General features: G+C 39.7%; 1 protein-coding gene, 1 long non-coding RNA gene and 1 other non-coding gene across 3 annotated transcripts; all 3 read right to left on the bottom strand.

Annotated features, from left to right (window-relative positions):
- Positions 1-464: 464 nt before the first annotated feature.
- LOC116195089 (MLP-like protein 328) lies at positions 465-2222 on the bottom strand. The gene is made up of 2 exons (XM_031524064.1): positions 1916-2222; positions 465-903 (listed from the first exon to the last, which is right to left on the bottom strand). Exons 1-2 carry the CDS (start codon positions 2112-2114, stop codon positions 632-634), a joined length of 471 nt encoding a protein of 156 aa, XP_031379924.1. The 5' UTR covers positions 2115-2222; the 3' UTR covers positions 465-631.
- A 9036-nt stretch (positions 2223-11258) lies between these two features.
- Positions 11259-14482, bottom strand: LOC116194784. The gene is made up of 2 exons (XR_004154524.1): positions 12649-14482; positions 11259-12387 (listed from the first exon to the last, which is right to left on the bottom strand). It is a non-coding gene; the product is annotated as an uncharacterized LOC116194784 (long non-coding RNA).
- A 344-nt stretch (positions 14483-14826) lies between these two features.
- On the bottom strand, positions 14827-14898 carry TRNAR-UCU. Its single transcript has one exon. It is a non-coding gene; the product is annotated as a tRNA-Arg (tRNA).
- Positions 14899-18813: the final 3915 nt, after the last annotated feature.

The following is an 18813-nucleotide window of genomic DNA, read 5'->3' as shown; positions in this document are numbered from 1 at the left end:
CAAAATGATGAATGGATTCTAGGCGTTCAATTGGATAGATAGGTCTCCATAGTTGTGTTATTTTCTATCACATGATTTTGAGTTCTGAATATATCCATCTATTTATTTTTATCACTCAAAATCACATGATTTATTCAATTCCCCCTTTTTATCTATAAAAAAAGTATTTTTTTTTCCCTTCAAAGGTAATTCACTTACAAGTCGACAAATATTAAAAGGAGTTTCATACATGCATATATTTTGTGTATAGATGTAGTTATGACGTTTGAATTCTCAAGTGATCATGTCATGCGATAATCTTGTGCGATTTATGAGTTTGTCATTAGTGCGGAGTTCAAGATCCACTGAATCTAAAATTGACTTGTTCTGCATGGCATCTTTTAGATAGACTTTCATTATTGTAATGCGTAAGTAAGGGTTATTTACCAAAACAAACATAAATTCGGTATTACACCGCAGCAATATATGTCTAGCAAACGTTACCAATCGAATTTTATTCATGCAAGAAAAGTAGAAACCTCCCATGGGGAGCTTTCATTTATTTAAAGGACTGCGAACACTTCCATATGGATGTATATATAGCAAACATATTGACCCCGGAAACATGGTCACTGCTACATGCACCATCCTCTCATGTCGATGCAGCATAGGCATGGGCATCGATATCCTTAGTCATGCTGACAAACAAGTCCATGAACTTGTTGGGAATCGGTGCATCCTCATTCACCCTCTCGTACTCTATGACCAGCTTCGCCACGGAGCCCCTGTTCTTCGGCACAACCTTGCATATGGGCCTGTATACCTTGTACTCATTGTAAACATCTCCCTCAATGCCATGGAGGGTAATAGTCATGCTCGCATCATCGAACTCCACCTTCTCCTTGAATACTCCCGATTTCCCATCTACGCATTCAGAAGCATAATTAGTCAGGAACTGTATATATATATATATATATATATATGGTTATTCATTATCTCGAGATTGATATCCTCATATATATGCTGCGGTATATTTATATTATCGTGGTACATCTCAGCCGCAACCCAAATTAGCCCTTCACTTTCTTGCATCTTTTCCTTGCATCCTGTACAAGTTTCTTTCCTTTTAGGGTGTACAAATTGCTCTCAACATCCGATATGATGGTATAAGATCCGGGTGCGAGATATCACTTGCTGGCTCCCCTTCTTTTGTGGCTGCGTTATGCTCTGCATCAACCGATTAAATCACTGAACTGAGGCACGGGGCTTCCTGGAGAACACTTCTTGATCTATTGTATATTTTTATGGATTATACTTATAGGCTTATCTTTTGTGTTATAAGTAATGCTTTTTTCTCTCTCTTTTTTTTTTTTGATAAAATACTTTTTACCCTTTACCCATATAAAAAGACCCAATCTGAAATTTGATTTCATTATTTTATTTTCACAAATTTACAAAATAGGAATACTTTTATTTTCTTAAAATAGAATATCTTCTCTATTATTTAATGTTATTTGCATAGTGTAATTGCATAGACCCAATTGAACCTCCTTTGTTAACGAAAAAGAAAACATCGTTTGCATGTTTTCAAATAACTTGATAGAGTTTTTGCACTCACGATGAAGTGCGGGCAAAATACCTGTGTTCATGAAAATCAGGTAAACTTGAAATATCTCCGTGGAACTAACAGAGGCGGTCACACACTGCGTATGAATGAATTAGGCGAGGGAGTCAAACATGAAAACTATTGCTACGGTCATCGTCCACTCCTTTAACAAGCCATCGAGGGCATGCCCCTTAACTTCGTCTCTCTGAGCAATTTTACAGCCCTATGGGAAAAATCACGGGTCCATGTAGCTCGACTTAGCTTTACGACCATGATCACTTTTTATTGTAATTAGGTGTTAAATATTAATAGAGTGCAATTCTAGCTTACCAACAGTGTAGTTCCAGATCTTGATAGCTCCATGGTCGTGCCAGTCACCTTCATGAAGAGTGATCGCCTGAATATTTTGGCCCGTCGCTGTGGGGATCTTGTGGGCCTCTTTCCTCCACATCTTGTAATACTCTTCTGCACTCGACTTCAGGTCGATATCCGTCTGCAACCTCCCGTGAAGTGCCTCCGATGATGCCATTGTTGTTTGACTGCTGGTATAATGATTATATGGTTTCCGCTGTTAATATATCTGGATACACATACACTAATGGAATTTGATCTCGAGAGACAAATATTAATTAAAAGGGTCCGTCTTTATACCACTCTTCATGTATCTAAATAATTATGTAAATTGGTCCCATTCCATGGGTCATGATTCACGTGGTTAACTTTTTTGGAAAAGTATTCACGTTTCTATCTAATCACATTATATTATATAATTAATATTACATATATATATATATATATATATATATTAGAATATATTTTGGGATTCCTACCTTGATCACGAGATATAGGGGCGATCGGTTCCGGGTATCCTGTATTTTTCACGATACTCGGATCATACCCTGTAAGGGATATGTTCTAAGATTTTGGAACCGGACCCTACCTTGTTGAATCCTAAAATCAAAACTTACTCGGAACCTGTATTATACCACAGATTTCAAGTACCCTGTTGGAACTTGTAAATTTGAAGTACGATAATTGCCACAACAATGGAATTAGCCCACTAGAAAGGTAAACTTAAAATCACTTGATAGAGTAGCAACATAAACGAACTAATGAGAGCAGTTGATTCATTTATGAGCAAATACTCGAAGATGAGCAAGGCTCTTTTAAACACGGGAGGGCCCATTTTCTTTCCCTTTGCGAATGGTACTAAACAGGTTTTTTTCGTGCATTTTAGCAGTAGAACTATCAATGCTAGACAGATTTCATAAGAAGGAACTCTGTTGCCTCTAATGCATGTGCTTTTCCCCCTATTCTAACCTTTGTGTAGGGGTAAGAAGATCCCGCGACCTGGGCTGTAGTAATTGGGAATTAAACTTTACCTTAGCAGAGAGTAGAAGACGGAAGGGGAGCCTCTAAAGAGTCGGGGTTGGCAATAGAGAGCGAGAGAGAGAAATCGGAGTCTCGGAAACGGCTGGAGAAGAGACCGAGAGAAGAGAATGGAGATTATGTTTAGAAGAGAAGAGAACGAAGGGAAGTGTCTCTGTTCCGATTAATTAGAGGAGATAATAACTTTACTCTTTCCTCTCTTCTTCTTCTTCTTTTTTAAATATCCGGTTTCAGTTCTGGATACCCTGTAGACAGGAACCGGAATCGGAATTGATTTTCACCTGTTCCTTATTTTAATACCCAGACCCTACCCCATTTTCAATACAAGCTATTCGGACTCTACCCTAACGGGTAGATTCCGACCGGTTCCGGGTGAACCTGATACCCGTGCACACCCCTAACGAGATACACATACCATGTATATAAATTTACCTTGTAAATCCTAAGGTCATAAATACACAAAGAGCCAACCATATTGGGTAAGGCATTGATTGCTCACAATATACATATATATTTATATTATCTATAGCAACCGATTTTCCACATGTGAAATATATCTGGATACACATACACTAGTGTCATTTGATCTCGAGAGACAAATATCAGTTGAAAAGGTCCCTCTTTATATCACTCTGCATGTATCTAAATAATTATGTAAATTGGTCCCATCCCATTAGTCATGATTCACATGGTTAACTTTTTTGGAAAAGTATTCACGTTTCTAACTAATTATATTATATTATAGGGCAAATTACAAAAAAAAATATCTAAATTTTGTAAAATGTCTTAGTTTTGTTCTAAATTTTACTCTGTAACAAAAAAATCACATGTTTTGATAATTGTCTCAGATTTGGCCTCCGTTACTATTCCATTAAGATTTTCGTTTATTTGCCTACATGGACTTTATGGGACCCACCAAATTTGTACATCATTTGATGATCTTCTCTTTTCTTTACAAAAATAACATAAATTTTCATAAAAGTCTTGGTTTTGTTCTAGATTTTGATTTGTAATTTTAAAAAAAATACATGTCAGTACCCGGTTTTAGTCCACCAGCTCCAGGAGAGAACATCAACAGCATTCCTAGTTACAACCCGATAACTATTACAGAAGAAGACCCAGCAAACCCTAGGTTACTATTTACAGCTGGGTTACTTCCCACCGATGGATGATAGAAATGACGATTTTACCCCTCCTACTTGTGATCATGCTTGGTTGTCGATTTCAAATTTTTCTCGTGCTGCGATCCTCAGTGCATCACTCCCGAGGCCGTCCGATTGACATGGCTAACCCGGTTGTGAATAGTGACCCGGGGTTTGCTGAGTCTTCTTCTGTAATAGTTTCCTGGTTGTAATCATGATTGTTGTTGATGTTCTCTATTGGAGCCGGTGGACCAAAACGGAGTGTTGATATGTATTTTTTTAAAATTATAAATCAAAATTTAGAACAAAATTGAGACTTTTATGAAAACTTAAGAGCCTGTTTGGAAAATGAAGTGTTGTTCAACTCTGCTCAATCCTGGTTTACTACCAGACAACAATGCAGCACAACCGCACGGTCAACAATGGGCGGTTGAATTTTTTTTCAGCAAATGCCCTGTTCTTCATTAATTTTAGGAATAGGAATGTAACAATATGAAAAATGGACAAATTTGTGCTCCGGTTTGTGTTATTTTTTCGGACCACGAATTGTCTTTAACTTTATTTTAACTGATACTAATCTCATTTCGGGTTAAAAAAATTTTTTTTCCTTTTTCAGCTTTCCTTGGCCTTTTGTCACATGAAGATGTCGCAACTTTTCAAAGGAGTAGGATAAACTTTCGCACATTTGACAAAGTAAAGCAACCACGTTAAAGACACGTACAAAAAGTAATTATATACATTCATTTTTGTCATTTAATATAATGCGTGCAAATTCATTTGTCACATCATAATAATAAATAAGACAACTCCTAATACAACACGTAAGTGTATGTCATCGCACTCATCTCTCTGTACGCCATAACCGATTAGCGATACGATCGCGTACAACGTTCATTTCGGCGCTACTCATATATATATCCACTCTATTACTTTCTTGTAGTGGAGGATTGCGAAATTCATCGTAATCCATCCACGCATCGCCGTACTCCAGAAATAATCTGTCATGATAATTATTACGGCGTATAAAATTATGCAAAACAAAACAGGCAAGGACAAGTTGTCCTTGTGTATAAGGTATGAAGTTCGTCATTAAAGTCAGTATGGCGAATCTCTTTTTCAAAATACCAAAGCAACGTTCAATTACATTACGCATTGACGCATGGCGCTGATTGAATAGCTCTTTTTTCGTTGTTGGCGGATTTTGCCGAGGAAAATCACTCCGGTGGTACCGTTCCCCCTTGTATGGAGCCAAATATCCTGGTATATTTGGAAATCATGCATCAACAACATAATATTGTTCTGCATAGAACATAAGGAAAATTAAAGTTAATTAAATTAGAGATGCAATTTCATAGAAAACCGTCGCATGTATAAGCAAATACTCACGACCACGCGGTGCTGGAAAACCTTCCACTGACACAGCTTCAGAAAATATTCTTGAATCGTGTGCGGAACCCTCCCAATCCGTCATCACGTATGTAAACATCAAGTCGTGTGAACAAGCAGCCAATACATTTTGAGATATCTCGGCATTCCGATCGCGATAAGGTACTCTGTTCGCCTGTGGCACGCATGCAGCGACATGGGTTCCATCGATAGCTCCAATACAATGCTGCATGACAAACGCATAATTATATGTACCGAACATAGTATACCGAAAACGGTTTTATACAGTATGAAATTAGCAGAAAACATACCCTAAAGAAACGCCACCTTTCGTCATTTTCAATTTCCGGCTGGACAGCAACGTTCCGCGGTGTTATAAAATCTTGTGATAATTGTTGTATTCCGCGTGCAATTTTTTTGATAAATCGTGACACCGTCTCCTTTGAATGCTGAAACCTTTCCGCCACCATTGAAAATCGCATACCGTGTGAAATTACTAACAAGAACATACCAACTTGCTCTTCGACTGTGGTACCTCTACTGCTATCTGTGATGCCACACTGCAATCGAAGTGTGTCGCATAGATTTCTAAACACGTAGGGTTCCATTCTGAAACTTTCGAAGCACCGAACGTCACTCCCTAGTAGTTCAACAATGTATTGTCTTCCTTGAAGTGCTGAATTTCTACAAGGCCTGTTACGTGGAACGGGATCATCGAGCTGATCATATTGCATCATCATGTAGAAGAACGCCCGTCGCCTACTATCAGGCTCGTCGTTAATAGAGTTATTGTCATAGCCCGAAAACGACGCATTACGAGACATACTGTTTGACAAATGATCGCTTGTCGATGTGGACATAAGATCATGAACACTTCGTTAACAGTGAAACACATTAATCATAACCATTTAACATGCAAATAGAAAATCATCAACAAAAGAAAACACACAAAACAAACAAGAGTTTAGTCATAAAAAAAAAACCATAGTAATTTTAAAAATTAAAAATAAAGATGGGTTCACAGATTCTTCAAGTATGAGGAAGCTGCAATATCCATTCCTGTTGGTCGTCCTCCTTGAACCACATGAAAAGCCTTCGCGCTCTCGGATCAAGGAGGGCTTTGGCGGCTTTCACATATAGGGAGTGAGGGATTCTTGATTTCAATTTAGCCAACTCCTCGAGGGCTTCCTCGATGCTATTCTTCTCAGGTTTCTCAGGGTTCGTTACTGACTTGCTTCTCTTTGCCGACGGTGGGGTTTTCTGTGGCTACTGCTTCGTGTAACTCTCCCTAAACAGGTCCATGCATGCCTACATTTGTGAACTCTTGCTTAGACGTCTTTTCGGCACTCGACGTCGAGACTTGATTATCATGGGCTCTGCAACATGGACGAGGTCGTCACTTTCATTGGAGCCTTTTTCGAGGTCGACATGTTGTTTCCCCTTCCCCTTCCCCTTCCCCCTAGATAAGAATTCCTCATTTAATCGGCGTTCTTCTTCTAAAGTTAGAGGTGGATCGGTCGAGGAGATGCGAAGAGCACAGGTAGCCACTGAAGAACTAAAGAGTTGCTTCTGCAAATCGTAGTGGTTGCAGCCCTTGCTCCGAAATGCCTTGTATGCCCTGTTCTTCTATACAATGAAGTACGGCATGACTCAAAGAAGATCAGTGACAATTCATTCAAAACAACCATAGAAGCCGAACAAACAATTTATGAGAATGTACCTTTGCAAACATATCCCAAACATCTTGGTCGGCTGTGATGGTGTTTGTGTCTGCATCCCACCCAACGCCTGTATGCCTAACTATTTCAGAGAATCGGGTGAAATTTGTCTTCATTCTCTGATGCTTGTCATTTACCTTCTGCAAACACAGTTGTTGATCGAGAAATAGATTTACCATCTTAGCCGTGATCTCCTTCCAAGTAGTTTGCTTCCATGTTGTAGTGTGTGCTCTTCTCAGCTTCTCAAGCATTATGTTTATGAAAACGAACTCCATTTCATCACTCCAGTCGATGATATTTTTGCCTTTAGGAGCCATGATGCATGCAGTTGGTCCAGAATAACAATGATCTAACAATGCACCTAACAATGATCTATCAGCAGCAATAGACAACAGTATGAAACACCGAAATCAGTCAGTCTTTTGCTTCTTGAAATGCAAAGAACATGCATCTACCAATCCCACATAATGCACAGTAAGATGGCAACGGCCATAAGCCAAAAATTCTGAACCACGACCATGGCATCAACGCATAGTTTTGCAACCACATTAGAAGCAGTCAAATTAACTGAGTAAACAAGGAAGAAAAGCACAGATAGGCCGAACCACAAATCCACAGCAACATGTTAACATTCTGTTAACAGATCAGGAAGAACAAGCTCATAACTTCAGTTTGTTCCGGAAAGGACAACAAACAAGGCTCATTCATTCCGATGAAAAACATATCGATGAAATTGACACAGTTAGCCACTTTACACTAACAGGGCAATGGCACCAGATGACCAGGGAGGTCTCGCTAAGCAGATAGCTTCGAAATTCCACCAAGTTTTGCAATCCAAAAGCATTAATCGAGATAGCGATCAGAAGATGTTACCTCACTATCGATGTCTCTCCAAAACAACAACTTTTTGCGGTTCTTAAACCCCAACCCTGGTGGAGAACAGCGAACTGGAGGGGGGCCCCGACAACGACCAAAGTCGGTAATCTCTGGCAGCCGGTGACAGACAAGACGTCCTTCGCGAATCACTCCTGAAAAGCTCGTGCTTTTCACTGTTCTTCGTACCAAATTTGCACAGAATAGCCTTCACGGACGAACAGCCCTCTGCAAATAACGCGTTCATAAGTCAATAATCGGTGAAATTGATAACTTCAAATCAGTAAACGGGCAGTTTCCGACCTAGATTACAAAGAAATGCTGCCGATTTCGGCCTAGGTTATGCGGACAAAGCAGAGAAGGAAGAAAGGGAACATGCAGGAAGGAGGAGGAGATGGAGAGGAGCGGCTATGTCTTTACTCCTTCAACGGCTCTCTGCCTTAACACCGACAGGGGCCAAAAAAAAAATCAAACAACTAGTCAAACTAAGCAGCAAAGTTAAAATGACTGGTCATCTGCTCCTTCAAATGTTGCGGCCAATTTTGTTTTTATGCGAGTTAAACAGAGCAGAGTTGAACAAAACTCATTTGCCAAACATACCCTAAGTTATTTTTGTAAAAAAAAAAAAGAAGATGATCAAATGATGTACAAATTTTGTGGGTCTCATAAAATCCACGTGGACAAATGGACGAAAATTTTAACGAAATAGTAACAGAGGTCAAATCTGAGATGATTATCAAAACATGTGATTTTTTTATTACAAAGTAAAATTTATAACAAAACTAAAACGTTTTTCAAAATTTACATTTTTTTTTTGTAATTTACCCTATATTATATAACTAATATTACATATATATTTATATTATCTATAGCAACCGATTTTCCACATGTGCGTCACGTGTCCTATGATCTACTTTTTAAAGACTCCTTTAGTTCTCAATTATATAATTTCATCCTTTTTAATTAAATTTTGCAAATTATCTCTTTTATTGTATTAGGATTTGAGTCTCATTTGTAACTGAAAAGTTTTAAAAATTACTTAGCATAGAGTTTCTAATTCAATTACAAGTTATCATAGGAACAATCTGAATGGATATGCACAAAATATGCGAAAGTGGAAGTTTCTTGCAAGTTCAACCTGTCATCTTCTTCATTTTTCTGTGGATTTTGAATTGGAGGAGAACGTGATGAAATTAATACATATTGATAGGGAAGCAATGCTTGAAGTGCGATTACTGATACCATTGACAATAAAGAAGCGGCAATGATCAAGATTTGGGTAGAGCCATTTATTGGGATAGAGTTTCAGCTTGCTTTTGGTTTTTGAATTAGATAATGATCCAATTCAATTTGATTTTGTGCAATGATTATAAATATTTATAAATATATTGTTGTGTAATAATATATATATATATGTATATATAGATGTGAAAGTAGAAAAGAAATTTATTATTAAAAATTGATATGTATATATAAATGTGAATTTAGATAGATAATTTATTATTAAAAAATTAATTATAAAAATTATTAGAAAAAATATTTATTAAATAAAAATAATAATAAAAATGATGATTGTATTATTGAATTGGAGGAAAAGATAAAGTTGAGTTGAGTAAAATCATAATTCGAAAAACAAACGAATGATCAATCTCTAAAAGAGGCCTATAAGTACTACAACAACTATCCTCGATCATCTCTCATATTTATACATTTTAAACGATAATCTAGCTCCCATTAAATTTTAAACTCTGCACGTATCATATTATATTTTTCGTCCTTTTTGTAATATTATATTCTTTGTCTTGATATTAGCATATTGATTAACTTAAACTAAAATTTTATGAATTTAAAAAGTTTAGAGATTTATACGAGATTAACAAATTCAATTAGAGACGCAATTTATTATTCCATGAACAGTAAGGCTACATAATTTTGTTTAACACAATTTATGTTGGATTGCCGACTGTAGTGTTGGCTAGAACAACAACAAGAAGACTACCTGAAGAGGTAGCCCTTACAAATAGATGGATGCTTCAAGAGACATCCATTACGGAAGAATAGGTGACCGAGGATTCATCCATTATTGAAAGAAAAGGCAAAACAAACCACACAAGGAACAAAAAATACTCCAACATAATATAAACAGATCACACCCACATATCTCTAAGGATTTCTGACCCAATGTAGCACAATCCAGGACTAACCAATAACAACCTAACCAGACTGAAGTTGCTGCAACATATCAAGCTCCTCGAGTGTGCCTGGCTGTCTGCGATCTTCACATCATAGTGGCCGAAGAAGTCTCTATTCCAAATTTTCAAATCCTTTTTGCCATTTTTTATTATGCAAGAAAATTGGAAAGCTCTAGTCTCTTCACGTCTAGGAGCCAGGGCTTATCGATGACCTTTTTGCTGGAGTGATCTAGGTTTTTGTCGGAAGGAAAATTCGAGCAGATGAGGAACTTTCAAATTGGGTTTGAAAAATTATGGAGTTGCCACTAACAGGTTAAAGGTCGACTAGATACCTACGTTACCTACGTGGAATGTGATATACTATCCACCTAGGTTTTATCGATCTACGGTCCAAAGAACTCGATTCGGGGGTTTTAGTACAGGATTAGAGGCTCGTAAGCCAATAACCCCCCTTTCGGTACTTAACCGTCTAAACTTGCCATTTTTTATTGATTTTCCCAAGTTGATTTGCCTGGGATCCGTGGTCACACTCACACTTAGCTCTTATCGTGGCATGGACTCACCCAATATCAATCATAACCAATTGGCTTTCCCATTTTATCCATTTTCTTTTATCAAGGTCCAATGGAAAGTATTCCATCATTTATATTTTCAAGAACTTATTTAAAAGTTTGGGGAATGATTTGAAAGTGAGATAAACCGTTCAGGGACTCGACTGAAAGGTCTGAAAAGCTTTTACCTGGCTTTGAAAACCTTATAAAATGTCCAGGGCTGATCTATAACAACTCAAAAGTACGGGACAGATTTGGAAATTCGGTTAAAACTCTAAGGGCTGATTTGGGACAGTAAAAAAGTTCAGCTATTGAGTGGAGTATGTCAAAATTCGCCCAAGGGCAAACTGGGACATATCAGGAAGTTCTGGGCTGGTCTGTAAACAGTGAAAAAACTGCAAGACCCGTAAGTTTAGATGGTATGTCTAAATTTGTGTTGTACTCCCATTTCCCTAAATTTGTGTTTACAAGACTCTCTTTCCATTCATTCCCCAAGTTATCATCAAAACATTCCTGAAAGGTTTTCGGGAGTCTAGCTCAATAGGTGTTCCACAATCCACGACCACGGGGGCGCATTGTAGCCTTCAAGTCCCGACATATCCTAACCTTAGGATAGCCGCCATCCCCTAACTTCTCGAGCCTCTTCCCATCTTCTCTTCTTTTACTTGTGTTGACATGCAAGAAAAAGAAAAGAAAGAATAAAGAGGAAGGAAGTAGGAAATTGCAATTTTATAAATTACTCGAGCTAACATGTCACAATCAAGTCCAAGATTGAAACCCATTTCATTCATCCATCATTCAAAAACTCAATTAAGTATTTATCGATTGCATCGTTAACCAGGAAAGACGTAAGAAAGAGTAAGCAAAGGAGACAAAAGCACCAAAACATCTTTCCTACTCCTCACATGTGATCAAACTGAGCCTCAAAACTCCAATAATAAATCTGGCCAGAACTGGAAAGTGTCCTAAATTGACATTGGAAAGACCGAAATGGCACGAAATGCAACAAGGGAGCTGTCCTAAATTGTCTAGACACGAGGACAACTTATCCAACGATGGTAAGGTGGCCAAAACAAGTCTCTAAGGACCTTAATAAAGGCTGATCAGCGTACTGAAATCCAACATGTTGACTTTAAAGAGACTAATAGGTCATGGAACATAACAGAGAGAGGTCCAAAAGGCATCTTGCTTCAAAAGCGACCCATTTCATGTTATTAAGGGTGACCCCATCAAGCAATCCTGACCATTTATTCAGCCACTCGTTTACACGTAGCATAAAGCCTTCGAGATCATATGCTAAAAACATCTCGAATCATACAAGAATTATCATGCAATTCAGCCACTGCCTCAAACTCGAGTTCAACTCATTGATGTCATGCCGAACATGCTCGAATCAATCAAAGAGCTGCAATAAAACTGACCACTTACCTCAAACTCAATCTTTAGTGAACAAAATCAAGTAAACTAAGTCTCCAAATGATCAAGGAAACAAGGAGTATCTCAGCCCTTGACTCCCTCTGGTTTCAATCATCAAAATCCGCGAAACGATCCCTAATCATGCAAGGAAACTTTATATAGCTTAGCCGTACGTTCAAATGCAGTAGCAAATCCTGAAACTCATGCTCAAAACATCAAAACATCGTGAATCGAAAAAAGAAACGTCCCCTAATTCAGCCACACCTTTGGGCTTGACTTCTAAACATGGTAATCTATTGGAACTTCCTCAAATTGATTAAAAAAAAAAACTGTCATATAAATCAGCCAAACACCTCAATCGAGCACAAGCACAAGTCTCGGAGTTTAGAATCTCACCAAGCCCTCTTAAGAGTCAGGCCACAGCTGCTGAACTTGGAAATTGGAGGAGTCGAGGCTGCAACAGCGAGTTTGCTGCTGATGGGAAGACAAAGAGAACTTGACAGAGTCAAGACTCCTCGAGCTGAGGTCGCTGGGCAGGAATGCCTCCATGGACACGACCATTGGGCTTCGGTACCTTCAAGAGTAATGATCATAGCAGCAGAGATGGACAAACGGAGATAGATCGAGAGACAAAGAGGAGGAGAGAGGGCTTGGCTCTGCATGAGTGGTCGGACAGGGGTAGGCTCGTGGAGGTACCGGGTTTGTCAAGGCCGTGATGCAAGAATCTCATCGGGGTTCCGTTACCTCGAGGATGGGGAGGTAGCAAGCTGATGGCTGCTGCTGTGGTGTTCTAGCTGAGCTCGAGATGGAGAGTTCGACTGGGACGGGCTCAGATCAGTGGTAGATGGCGGCGGCCGGAGCTTCGTTGGAGCTGCAAGGGAGAAGAGGAGACAGAGACGAGCATACGAGATAAAACGTAGGCAGAAAAGAGATTGAGTAAGCGAGAGGAAGAAGTGAGACTTAGGCTATGGGTTCGGACGAAGGAAGCTCGAGGAGCTCGGGTTGAATTCATCGAAGCGGAGAGGAGGGGCTCGAGGTGGCTCGGAGCTCATGGGTGAGCTGAAAAGAAGCTCGGGACGAGGTATAGAGGACGCGGGAACTGGGTCGACAGAGACGCAATGATATGGTAGTCGCAGTGGCTTGATCATAGTGGGTGATAGAATGCAATGGGAGCTGGAGAACTATGCTCCCTGAAGCTGCTGTTCGGGTTCTCGCTAGGGTGAACTCTGATCATCACCCAATACTTCTGGACTCTCTTGGCTTTGGTCTACCACGTGCAGATAGAAGACCTTTCCGTTATTTGGTAGCGTCACTTACTCACAAGGATTTCCCATAATTCTTTAGATCGGCATGGCCTAGTCACCTTGGACTTGCTCAGGGGTTAGAAGATTTCAAGCTTAAAGTTCGAGATCGTAATCTACATACGTTTTGCAGTAACACCATGGCCCCGCTTAGCTGGGATTCAACAGTCTCTCCAACTCAGGCCTAATCCTTTCCTTGTCAGCCTCGAGGCAGAACTACTTCGGGAATTAGATGCCATCTGCTCCAAGAGGAAATTTTGTGGTATCAAAAGTGAAGGAGTAATTGGATTACGTTTGGAGACCGAAACCTTACCTATTTTCATACGAAGGCGATTATTAGAAGGAAGAGGATCCATGTTGATTCGCTTAAAGATGAGGGAGGGGTCTGGATTTTCGACAAGAATCGTCTCCGACAAGTGGCTGTACGTCACTTCCAAGGCCATTACGATGAGCAATCAGAATCGGTCCTCTTGAATACTGAGCACCAGCTTTCGGTGATTCCACAAGAGGCAGTGCAATCCTTTGATGAATCAGTTACTCCGGAGGAGATTCGGAGGGCTATCTTTGCTATGCATGCATTTAAGGCTCGTAGACCAGATGCTTATCAATCGGTATTCTATCAAGCTAACTGGGATGTTGTTTCTTCCTCTGTTCGGGAGTTTGTTAAGGGGGTTTTCGACTATGGAAAATCCATGGATGATGTTGATTCCACTTTACTGGTCCTTATTCCGAAGAATTCGAATCTGGGGACAATTCAACACTTTAGACCCATCAGTCTTTGTATTGTCTCCTAAAAGATTGTTACTAAGCTCATTGCGAACAGACTGCAACAATTCATGTTGGATCTTATTTCCCCCAACCAGTCGAGCTTTGTTCCAGGTCGCCACATTCAAGATAACATCATTATTACCCAGGAGCTCATTCATTCCATGGCTCGGATGAAGAAGGAGCGTGGTTTCATGGTCGTTAAGATTGATTTGGAGACTGCGTATGACCGTCTTAGCTGGTCATGTATTGCTGATATCCTACTCTGTGTAGGCATTCCTTAACGAATAATAATATTCTTTGAATGTTTTTTTCTATCCGTTCTATTTTCCATTAAAAAAAATTCAATTTCTAATATTAAATTAATAGAAAAGAAAATAGAATCTAACTTTTGAAGCTAAAAACTAAGTGTCATAATATAATTATAAGTGTCTCTTTCTTATTTAAATTATTCAAGGTATCAATTTTGTTCTTGAGATTTCTATCTCAAAAAATAGATGTAAAAAATTGCATCCAATGGGATTTGAACCTATACCAAAGGTTTAGAAGACCTCTGTCCTATCCATTAGACTATGGACGCCCTCGAACAGCTGACATCCGCCACAGGGTAAACCGCCACCTCTCCGGGCCCCCAGCTGATTCTGGCATAGAAGCCAACGATAGACAATCACTCCCCCGGAAGCTTAGATCGGTTATTATGGATTGTATTACTTCATCTACCATGCAGGTGCTTCGGAATGGGGAGCTCCCCGAGGAGTTTCCCATGAGACGAGGTGTCAGGCAGGGTTGTCCTCTTTCCCCATATGTATATATTTGTCGTTTGCATAGAACATCTTGCCCATGTAATCTCTGAATCCGTTAATGAAGGGAAATGGCATTCCATTCGGGTTGGTAGCAATGGACCCCCTATGTCTCATTTGATGTTTTCAGATGACCTCCTATTATTCACAGAGGCCCCAACTGGTCAAATGAGAGAAATTTGTTCTGTTTTGAACACATCTTGTCGAGTATCGGGTCAGAAGGTCAACATGGCGAAATTTGTTGTGTTCTTTTCCAAGAAGGTTCGGCAGCTGATTCGTGACCAAATCTTGGCAGTTAGTGATTTCTCATCCATTGCCTCTTAGGCAAATATCTGGGTATTCCTATCGTCCATGGGAAGGTTCAGAAATGGCACTTCCAGGATGTCCTAAACAGAGTTCGAGAACATATAAATGATTGGTATGCTGCCACTCTATCTATGGCCGGACAGAACACCTTGGTGCAATCGGTGCCTCTTGCAATACCCACAAATACTATGCATGTTATGAGGCTACCTTTATATATATGCATCAGGATTTTCTTTGGGATCACTCTTCGGATCAGTGAAAGATTCACTTAGTTGGATGGCAAGCTATTTGCCGATTCAAACTTCAGGGAGGGCTGGGCATTCGTAGGTTAGCGGATTACAATACAGCATTGTCAGGCAAAGTTGGCTGGGGCTTCTTTTCAAGACCGACTGATCTTGGGTGCCAGGTGCTCTGCCACAAATATCCCAGGAGGGTAAGTGTGGATTTCTCGCTATCCTCTTCTAGCACCGATTCGTGGCTTAGGAAGAATGTGGTTGCAGCATGGAATGCGGTTTCTAGCGGGGTCAGATGGCTGATTGGTGATGGAACAAGGACTCGATTTTTGGAGGACCAATGGATACCTGATTGTCGGCCTCTTGCTGCTATTGTTAATGGCACTTCACCAGCTGCACTTCAAGGGCGAGCAATGAGAGATTTTGTTAGATATGATGGATCATGGAATTGGCCTTCTTTTGCCCCGTTCTTGGACAATTCAACGCTTCTTCACATTGCTAGCACTCAGCCTCCTATTCCCGAGGCAGGCCCAGACTCATTCTTTTGGAGAGACACGACATCTGGTGAGTTCTCGATCACTTCAGCATATGCGATCATTTCTAGTCCTGAATCTGTCATTCCTAATCCCATTTGGAAATTGATCTGATCGTGGCCGGTCTCCAGAGAATCCGTTTCTTCCTATGGATCGTGGCTCATGATCATTTACTTACTAATAAGTATCTGGTCCGCCGAAATATTTTGTCTTCTTCGTTGTGCCATAAGTGCAATACAGCTCCTGAATCGGTTTTGCATGTCCCAGAGACTGCAGGCTTGGACGAGGCTAATTCCCTCCTCCTGACATTTTATCACATGCCCCGTTTACGGAGCTAACACGAATTGGCTAGCGATCTTTGGTACAGGGTGTTGGTTGTTGTGGAATTGGAGGAAAAAAGAGTTGTTTCGGGAAGGATTTAACAGGCCACGCAATGAAGGTGGTTGCATTCTCCATGTAGCCCGGAGCTTCATTGACTTGGAAAGGAAGGATAATTCAGTATGTCCAGGGCCGGTAAAACAATGCAGACTTATTTTCTGGTCAAAGCCCGAGGAAGGATGGTACAAGGTGAATACTAATTGGGTGGCTAGGAGTAATCCGAGACGTGCTGGGGCAGGTGGCATCATTCATTATCAATATGGTAATTGGGCGGAAGGGTTAATGCCCCACCTTGGTTTTGCAACATCTGTAGCTACTGAATTGCAGGGGTTCATTCTGATCTTGATTTGGCGTGGAATTTGGGTTGTCGTAGATTAGTCTTGGAATTAGACTCGTCTACTGTCCAAGACCTCATTGCAGGCCATGGCATTGGTGCACCTCCTCTTCATCTCTTGATGTTTGAAATCAACGAACTTATCCGGAGAAATTGGGAGTTATATGGTAAATCATACGTTTAGGGAAGGTAACTGTTGCGCGGATTGGCTTACTCGAAGATCTTTATGTCTCTCGTTGGGCTTGCATGTCCTTTCCTCGATGTCTAATGGTTTAGGCCTTTTTTTGTTGGCCGATATTTCTGGAGTCTATATACTCTGCTATTGTACCAGTTAATGTTCTTATTGGGCATTAGCCCCGTTTACCCACGGATTTAAAAAAATGACCACTTTAGAATTCCATTTATCATTCCTCATTTGATGCTTCTACATATAATTATGGTTTTCTTAATACTATTTCAGACCACTCTAATCTTTTAATTTCAAAATCTTGGCTACTCGAATATATTAATCATTAACATTTTCCATTTTCGAATGCTTTAACCAAAAGAGTGCTCTTATGCCAAAAAAAAAAGATTAAAAAAAGAAGAATGACAGAACTCTTAAAAAATCATATTCTTCCTTAATTACGGTTTTTATCATAGTTTTCTATTTGCAACCAATTGTATTATGTGTTTTAATTCTTAAACACAAGAAAGTTATCCCCACGCGCGTGCCTGGGGCATCCATGAACTAATTAATTGCGACATAAGTCTCAGTAAAAAAGGACATTAATGAATGCATGCGTGAATGACTCAGCTTAGTCAACAGTATTTATGAAAATATCTTTCTCCTATCGAAAAAGAAAAAATAAATCAAGTGAGGGTATAACGTAATGACGCACATCTCGCCTGATGACTAAAAGGTCACAGATTCGATATTCAGTGGGACTATTCGTGTCCATTTATTAGATATTTATGATTTATATTTTAATGTACTACATTCATAGCCTTCCTTAGAACAAAAAAGAAAAGAAAAGAAAAAAAGAAAAAATCAATGTCTTTAGTCACTCCAAGAACGGCAATTCTTAACGGGAGGAACACTCCAATATTCGAGACAACAATTTAATTTTATCTCATCGTGAAATTACGTTTTGGGATTTCCCACAAAAATAAACAATCTATAATACCAGTTGGTCTCTTAGGCCCTCTTCATACCATATACGGTCCACATCCCTCCTCTAATTCTCAAAGAAATATTTAATTAGCTATTCAATTTAAACATAGGCGGTAAGAGCGGCGGCGGCGGTAGCGGTGGAGGAAAGGGTGGAGGAGCTGGTGGGAAAGGCAGGGGAGGCGGTGGTGCGTCCTCAAAGGGTGAGGGTGGCGGCGGTGGCGGCCGCCATGGAGGTTCATGCATGGTAATGGTAGCCCCTGGAAGCGGTGGAGCTGCTCACATTTCACGGGATGCTTTTGAGAGCAACCCACAATCATATATTTTCCGGCCTTCATGAGAGTGAGAAGGGAGGTGCAGCTAAATAAATATGACCCTGGCCTCGGATTAAAAATGTCCCCACGTACTAAGCAGGATACAACATGTCATGGAAGTTTTATTAAATAAAAGTGCTAGCATTTTATATTTCATTCGCTCACGTGCGTTCCTCCTATATATATATATATATATATATATATATGAAGTTCGGACTAGTGCATCCAAGTCCTCTTCTCTATTCCAATGTGATATTGAAAATGGCAGACCATAGTTCGCTGTATTTTACTACATGGAGCATATTTTCTGATCAAATGCATATTGGGATTATACTTTCATGAATAGATCTGAAAATTCAGTAAAAGTCATCAAGAGAAGGAAGAAAAGAAAAGAAAAAGATGATCTTGGCGGATTTGTTCTAACCTTTTTCTTTCTTTTTTTTTTAA

The sequence above is a fragment of the Punica granatum genome, chromosome 2, assembly GCF_007655135.1.
Source record: "Punica granatum isolate Tunisia-2019 chromosome 2, ASM765513v2, whole genome shotgun sequence".
In the NCBI taxonomy this organism is placed as follows: domain Eukaryota; kingdom Viridiplantae; phylum Streptophyta; class Magnoliopsida; order Myrtales; family Lythraceae; genus Punica; species Punica granatum.
This window is presented reverse-complemented; position numbering and strand designations above follow the sequence as displayed.